The following is an 8,332-nucleotide window of genomic DNA, read 5'->3' on the forward strand; positions in this document are numbered from 1 at the left end:
CATGTCGTCATTGCTCACGACTTCACGGTCTGGAAACCCCTATATATATTGTTGTTTAAGTGAACTTAGACACCATTCGGTATCAAATTCGAAAATTAATCAGAAACAGCGGAACACTCTGTGAACAACTGCAACAACAAAAAAAAACATCATCAACAATGGCTGCAGCGTAAGTGTCTCAAAATTCAAAAAATCACACCAAGAATTCTTCATTTTTCAATTGGATTTTTTTTTTTTTTTTTTTGGTTTTTCCATTTGGGTTTCTCTGAATTTTGTGGTAAAAATAAGATTGTTTTTACTTATGTTGTTATGGGTTGTACAGAACCGTGAATGAGCAACTTCCCACACCCTTGGATGCCACTTCTGAACCACCTCCACTATTTGATGGAACTACAAGGTTCATTCTGTTTTCATTTTTGTCCTATTTCTGTGTCTTTGATTAGGATTTCAATAAGTGACCCAACAAATTTCACAGCCTGAAGATGATAAAAAATAATAATAAAAATGACGATACCAATGACCTCAACAAGTTGTGAAATTTGTTGTCTATGTATTGTTTGGATTTTATTTTTATACCTTGTGCTAAAATGAATTAGACCCTGTTTTTTTAAAGGTTGTACATCTCCCTTTCATGCCCATTTGCACAGCGCGTGTGGATCACCAGGAACTATAAGGTTATTTTCACTACTTTTTGTCCTCTTTGTTCCCATTTAAGAGATATTTGCTAAAATGAAATTCTCATTTAACTTGTTTAATGATACACGGGATTGATCCTTATATACAATCAGAGATTAACTAACTAACTTAACAACTATGACAGCTACTTAACAGAAAAACAGAAAACCTACACGTGCTCAGTCACGTGCATCACTTAGGCTATTTACAAGACTAACTAAACTACACAGTTTAGGCTATATACAAAGCATGGACTAAAACTACAAGTAGCTTAGCCTTGTACATCTTCATTGACCTGCTCTGAGTCTTCATTCCTTAATTTGTTTTTAGAATTCATCTTAAGTTGTCTGATACTGCTTTTTCTAGCTTCTAGTTTCAATTAAAAGACAGATCCTTTAGTTCTTCTGGGATCATTTGTCCTTTTCCTTTTGTTGGGTTTTTTTTTTTTTTTTGTTAATTCAATATTTATGTTGATGAATATCTCGAGGTGCAGGGATTATATGACAAGATTAAAGTAGTTCCAATTAACCTTCAAAACAGGCCTGCTTGGTACAAAGAGAAAGTCCACCCTGAAAACAAGGTGATATTTTATTGTAAATATGAATATCCAATGCATACTTGATTGAGCTGTTTGATTTTCTTGATTGATCATCAAATTTTCCATATTAACAGGTACCCTCATTGGAACACAATGGAAAAGTTATTGGGGAGAGCCTTGATTTGATTAAATATGTAGACAGCAACTTTGAAGGGCCTTCTCTTCTCCCCAATGTAAGATTTGCATAATTTATTCGTGCCCTTCATTATAAAAAAAAAAAAAAAAAAAAAAAACACTCTCCCTCTCTTGGAATTTGACAAAATCTATGATGTGAAAATATTGTAGGATCATGCTAAAAAACAGTTTGCTGAAGATTTGTTAGCCTACACCGATACATTCAAAAAGACAGTGTTCACATCATTCAAAGGAGACGCAATTAAAGAAGCTGGTAAGATTTAAAACTAGCTGCCTCTTGAGTCTTGTCAGCATTTTATATAGAAGCTCTGGAATTACTAAAATTTCCAACTTTCATCAGGTCCTGCTTTTGACCACCTAGAGAATGCTCTTAGTAAATTTGAAGATGGGCCTTTCCTCCTTGGCCATGAGTTCAGTTTGGTAAGTTGACTTCTCCATTATGTTATTTTTTATCATTCTTTGGTGCTGTATTGCTTGCCTTTTGTTCATTCATTGACCTTGGTATACTCTTTATAAACATATTGAAGATTCAGATTTTAATATTTTATTCTACCTATGCTACAGACAATGACTGTTTAGCTACATATATATAGGAAGTGGAAACCAGTAATATGATTATTAAACGGTATTTTCTATAATATGAGTGTTCCTCCTTTGATTTGTGAGCTATGTGATCTTCAGGCGGACATAGCTTACATCCCATTTGTTGAAAGATTCCAAATCGCCTTTTCAGCATTGTGGAATTATGACATCACTGCAGGGAGGCCTAAACTTGCAAAGTGGATTGAGGTAAGTTAGAACCCATATGATGTTTAGTGGCAATTGCGAGTTCTAGTGGACTAAAATTTACTGCTTGTAAGATTAATTAGTTCTAGAATCTATACCTCATTGATAGGAACTGAATCGACTGATAGCTTTGGCTTCGAAGTTGTGGCATTGAGTTGCAACATTGGGGCTACAGTTACTATAAATAATTGTAATAGGTTGTGACTGAAAATGTTTGCGTTCCCCCCCCCCCCCCCAAAAAAAAAGTAGTACACGTCTTCGGTATTGTTTCTGAAACCTAAAGGATAATGAATGTAGATTGATAGTTGGAGGAAGATCTCTTTTTTATTGATTTGTGATATCCTTTGCTTGAGTTGATTGAACCTGATCATACTCTTCTGTTCGCGTTTAGAAACAATCAATCTACCTGTTGCATGGTGTGGCATGCATACAAATGCTATATATACAAAATATTTATATTCTCTTCACTTAAAGCATGGTTTTGGAGGTTAAAGAGTCTTGTAACTTAGTAACATTATCCAGTTCTTAGGTGGAGAACTTGTGTCCAAATCCTCCTCCGCTCTCCCACTTGTTGTAAAGGGGGAAAAAACATGGCTTTGAAGGAGGCACAAGTTCCGATTGTATCAGTGTTTTGGTTTCTTGAATTATAATTATTCTTGGTAACCCTTGTGCAGGAGGTAAACAAGATTGATGCTTATAAGCCAACAAAGACGGATCCCAAAGATCTCGTTGAAAGATACAAAGCCAAATTCTTGGTACTGTCCATTTAGTATATGGAATTATGAATTTGACTTCGTAGAAGTTTTTCTACTCTCATTTCCCACAAGTATGCCTTTTGCTAACCCATCCTTCAATCTAATTTTCTTTCACAGGCTCAGTAGTGAACAATCCAGCAGGGCTTTTGGACATTAATAAGCTAAATATATAAGCGGCTGTGTGCCTGTGTTCTGTACTAGTTGAAGATATGAACTGTCTAGGTGTGAGCTTGTGATCAGTATGCATGGATTACTTAAATAAATAGAAGTTGGGACTTGGTAAAGTACTAAAACAGTTATTGTACGTTGATAAATGATAATTATGTTTTTAACTTGGTTTAAATATATTATATATGTGTCTCAGCAAAAATTAAATATTATATGTGCTTTTCTTTCATCTCCATTCTCCGATCATATTTTCCAACAAAATTGGGCCTTGGAATAATGTTTCTTTGAAGACTTGTGAAGCAGATTGTTGATTGTTGATTCTCTAACAACTGGATTTTCCAATGACAATTTTGGCAATATGCCTCAACTTGATACTAGAACTAAATAGTTCCAAGCATAAACACTATCAGAATGCGTGGTCCGGAACTCTGAATACAAATGAGGAATGACAAATCAGTGGGAAAATTTCATTAATTATAAAATCCACGAGTGTAGGCCATCTTAGCAAGCATGTTTGCATGGTAATTGATCTCTCTTTAGATATGTTGTTCACAGTGTTGCTCAAACCACATTATAAAAGCCCCCACCTGCACTCATAGGACTAAGAAGCTCAACTATAAACCACAGCTAAAGCCAGCTCCAACTATAAAGCGCATCTCAAAAAACATTTACAGTTTTACTCTACTTGTACAGTAAAGGATTTACTAGGCCGAGGTAGATCATAGATGTGGCCTACACAGTACTGGTCTACCTGCCATTTCTCTACCTATCATTCTTTCTAAACGTGAAAAAAAAAATGAAAGAAAAAAAAAAAAAAAAAGGTGGGGGAGAGACAGTGCGCTCAGTGGAGAGCAGGAGTCAAGATTTCATCTTTGGGAATTGTGGGTAAAGCATGACCAAAAAATAAGAAAGAGTCATTATTCGAGAAGAAATATACTAAAATTTAAAATTAAATTAATATATAAAAAATCCAAACTATCATTTATTTAGCATTAACAAAATATAGATGAAATAATAAAAAATAATTGCTTGATCAAAAAATAAAAGACATTGTTTTAAATTCCAAATATCATTATATGTGATTTTTTGCACTAGATTTTACAATAATTTCTCTTTTAATGTACAAAATCAAAGATTTCATTAAAAAAAAACCATCTTCTTTTTTGTTGCAATTCTAATTTTGATGATATTCATGACTATAAAAATAAAATATTGTAAATAATTTTCTTATTATCTAAATCAAATAAAAATCATATTTATTCTCCCATATGTTCAGTATTCTTTTAATTAAAAAAATCATTTCGTAAAGTTTAATAAAAAATTGAAATTACTAAGCTCCTCAATCACCCAACATTATGTTCTATAATATTTCCAACATTTTACTAAGGACAAAATTTAGTTACAAAATTTGTTTTAACCTTAACTATAACCTTACCGAATAAATTAAATATTAGTACATATTTTGAATATTTAACCACTGAATTGCATGTTCTTTACGCTTTTAATACACATGTCAAATTTTGTGTCAATCAAATATTATTTACTATATGATCTATAAGCTTATATTTTATGCATAACTTTAAACAACAAAAACTTGCAATTAAAACAATTTATTAATGACATAGCTATTGATCTTTAATTTTTTAGAAATTTTGCAAGTATGGAAGATATAAAAAAAAATGCAGTCCAATAGTGGATTTGTCAAAATTTATTTCCAATAAAAAAGATATTGAATAAGGTTGTAGCCAATTTTGTAACTAAATTTTGTTCTTTTTACTAATGTGTTGTCAAGCAAAAAAGAAAATTATAAATAAAACACCAAATTATTAAGGTGGCAATGTGGAGTTATACAACAACATCACATCATCTAAATTTCAAAGTTTAAACTTTTAAGAGTATTGTCCTTGCTCTAATAGAAAAAGTATCGCATTTTACCCAATCAAGCCTAAAATTTACCCATATTAAGCCATGTAAAGTTGAGTAATAATACATGCATGGTTGAGACAGTAACCATGTAAATTTATACTGATGCTATTCATTTTGTAATTAGTAGTTTTTTATTATTTCTTTACATGAAAAAAGAAAATTGTTTGTAGTTGTTGTGTGTGAAAAAAGATAAACAATTCATAAAATCAAGAAAAATTTACATTTTAATGAAATTTAATATAAAATAAATAATCTGACATGAGATGTTTTAAAAAGTGAGTACGTAAAATATTAAAAATTAAGTTTTTATACTAAAATAGAAATAAATTTTTTCACAAGCTTACCCGCTATAACTATGAGTCCCAACTCCCAACTTTGTATCCGAAAAAGTAAGGAGATGTTTAGTTGTGTTGTTTAAACAACACAATATGTATTTTCACAATATTTTATTATCCACATGTATTTGTACAACACTTAAACAATGTTGTTATAATAATATTACCAAATGGAGCCCAAATAACTAAAAAAATAAAAGTATTGAACAGTAAACACATCCATTTGAAAAAGAAGAACAAATTAATAAAACATGATTTTTTTTTTTTTTGGGTGTTTGGAAGCGACCATGAGCAATTGGGTAATCGTTTTATTTTTATGTATCTAAATATACTATTTAAAAAATAAAAATGAAAATAAAATATTAGAGCATTGCCTCTCGTCAATGAATAGTTCCGTCACTCCACCTTTATCACCTTATCAATTAATCCATTCAAACAACAGAAACAGATTACGAAAACAAGGCCCACCATCATATATTATTAAAAAACTTAAGTAAAACTAGCCTCATTACACACGCAAAAAATGAGGCTTTTTTTTTTAGTAGTCATAGAAAAAAAAAATAGTGTTTATTTTAAAGGAAAAAAATAGTAGCAAACGTGGGTTGTTTAACTTATTTTTCTATTTAAAAATAACAATCAACGTATAATTACTTTGAAGAAGTGAATTAGTGAAAAAGTGTTTATATTTTATAGGCAATGTTTTAGTGCATGTTAAACATGTGTTTTTACCAAACTATCCTTTAGTTTGATCCCTATTTAAACCTAGGGGTGTAAGGGTATTTTGGAACAAAAAATTCCGGTCTAAACAAAGATAACCCCTTAAATAGTAGTATAGAAGAAGCTTCATATAATTAATATGGTGTCCGTTTAACCTTTTTATAAAGATAAAATCATAAAAGTCCGTTCTTTTTTCAAATAAAAGTCAACTCAACTTATCAAAAAAAAAAAAATATATATATATATATATATATATAATTATTCATAAATCAATAGTTACTTGCTACTGAATACGGGAGATTTCACTTTGAATACCATTGTTAGAAATATTAAGATAGGTTAATTGAGTAATTGAGACTTTTAGTATAAATCAACAATCTTTGATACCACATAAATATGCACAATAATTGTTTAAAATCTCTCAGGTCAGGAACTATCTCAACACTAGTATAATAATCACATAATTAAAATGTCATTATCAATCATGATGCTTGGGTATGATGATAATTGTTTGGACTCACTCCTAAAAGAGAATTGAGCTTCTTAAATGACGCCAATAACCTCTATCAAGGCTATAACACCCATGACACCGAAAATGGCTAGAATTATGGAGAAAAAAAACACTAAAATTAACCTACATCAACTGTCTCATTCCGTTAGTCACAAATATGAGAAAACATTGAGTAGAATCTATTTACATCCATAGATGAGAGATTATTAACTTAAGTATCGGAGAAGCTTAGGAAGACATCATGTCAGTATCAGCCAAGCCATATAATCCATGTTGACCCTCAAGTTATTACTAATACTCCGGTAAAAGTGATGTTACAATTACAATAAGTAATGTTAATAGTTGTGAAAAATAAAAATTATCAAAAATATTTTGCCCTTATTTTTTTTTTTTTTTTTAGAGAGAGTCTCAACCTATTGCATCCTCTTCTGATAATAAGTACTCTTTATTATCAGACTAAGATATCAATCAATTTTTTGTGTAGGTAGGGATTGAATGTCACAACCAAAATCCATGGAACATGAATTTAGATGCATGACTAACCTGCTGAACTTATATAAACTCCACTATATAAAACATGAATTACAAAATAAAGGTAACTGAAATTCTATAAGTCTTCAAGTAATACTAAAGTCGCCTACAACTTCCACGCTCTACCTTGCACCTTACAAAGAAATCCAAAGGTTATATATTCCCAACTAAATTTTGATCTAACAATAGTAATTGAGGGGGTGAGCCATACATCTAGTAAGTAATTATACAGAATACACAACTAAATAAAGTCAAGCAAAACACAAGTTTGATTTTACAATTTCACTCAAAATCTCAAATATAGTTTTCCAAACATATAAAGAATCATTTAATACATATATAATCAAATCTTAAAGTCATTCGAAAACATATACAGATAATTGATTAAAGCATAGTGTCACATATACACATATCACATATTTTCACATATAATTCTATGAGCGGATACCAACATCTAACCCCTACTGATGAGGGATCAACACATATTCTCGCATACAATCCTATGAGCAGATTTACACATATATCTGATCAATTCTAAAAACACTCATTTTGAGTCACATATCACAATACAAAACACATACAAAATAGAATAATTTTCTTAGTATTAACAATTATTACAAATATAGAGACATATCTAATATCACAATATTGAATTGAAACAGAATAAAAAGATGCTTGACTCTCTTAGGGAACAAATAGGAATTGAAGAATTTATATAAATATTTTTACAATTCTTGAGTAAGTTTGAAAACCTAATTTGCTAAAAGAAACGTTTTAAATACCATTTGAAAAATAAGAATATGACTTTGAAATCACTTGGTTTTAAACAAGCTTAAAGAACAAGAACCTTTATAGAAAACTTACTTTGAAACTCAATTATTTTCTGAAAATAGTTTAATTTAGAAATCATCTTTTAAATGAGATTTAGATGTTCAGAACTTTATTTAAAACCCAAAGTTTCTCTTTATACCATTATTTAAAAGTTGAAGTTTCTCTTTCAATGATACAAAAAAATGCTTTTGATAAACTTTAGAAAACGTAAGCTTAAAAACATAACTTTTGAAAATTTTTTACTTCTAAGAACCTAAAGAACAAAATTTGTGCATATTATGCATAATTGCTTATAGCACTTAAATCACTTTGAAAGTTCAACTGAAATACTCTCTAAATAGTCTCAAAATACTCTTAAATAGGA

General features: G+C 30.3%; 1 protein-coding gene across 2 annotated transcripts in view; it reads left to right on the forward strand.

Annotated features, from left to right (window-relative positions):
• The window catches only part of LOC142610217 (glutathione S-transferase L3-like), a 51,504-nt gene extending 48,158 nt beyond the window's left edge, over window positions 1–3,346 (forward strand). For both annotated transcript variants that reach the window (XM_075781973.1, XM_075781972.1), the window contains exons 2-11: window positions 140–169; window positions 323–397; window positions 614–674; window positions 1,169–1,255; window positions 1,348–1,446; window positions 1,559–1,661; window positions 1,749–1,828; window positions 2,090–2,197; window positions 2,869–2,949; window positions 3,067–3,346. In XM_075781973.1, the coding sequence (XP_075638088.1) occupies window positions 159–169; window positions 323–397; window positions 614–674; window positions 1,169–1,255; window positions 1,348–1,446; window positions 1,559–1,661; window positions 1,749–1,828; window positions 2,090–2,197; window positions 2,869–2,949; window positions 3,067–3,075 (714 nt within the window). In that variant the 5' untranslated portion in view covers window positions 140–158 and the 3' untranslated portion in view covers window positions 3,076–3,346. The remainder of the gene's footprint in view (window positions 1–139; window positions 170–322; window positions 398–613; window positions 675–1,168; window positions 1,256–1,347; window positions 1,447–1,558; window positions 1,662–1,748; window positions 1,829–2,089; window positions 2,198–2,868; window positions 2,950–3,066) is intronic.
• The last annotated feature ends 4,986 nt before the right edge of the window (window positions 3,347–8,332 follow it).

This window comes from Castanea sativa, chromosome 9, assembly GCF_040712315.1.
Source record: "Castanea sativa cultivar Marrone di Chiusa Pesio chromosome 9, ASM4071231v1".
Taxonomy (NCBI): Eukaryota; Viridiplantae; Streptophyta; class Magnoliopsida; order Fagales; family Fagaceae; genus Castanea; species Castanea sativa.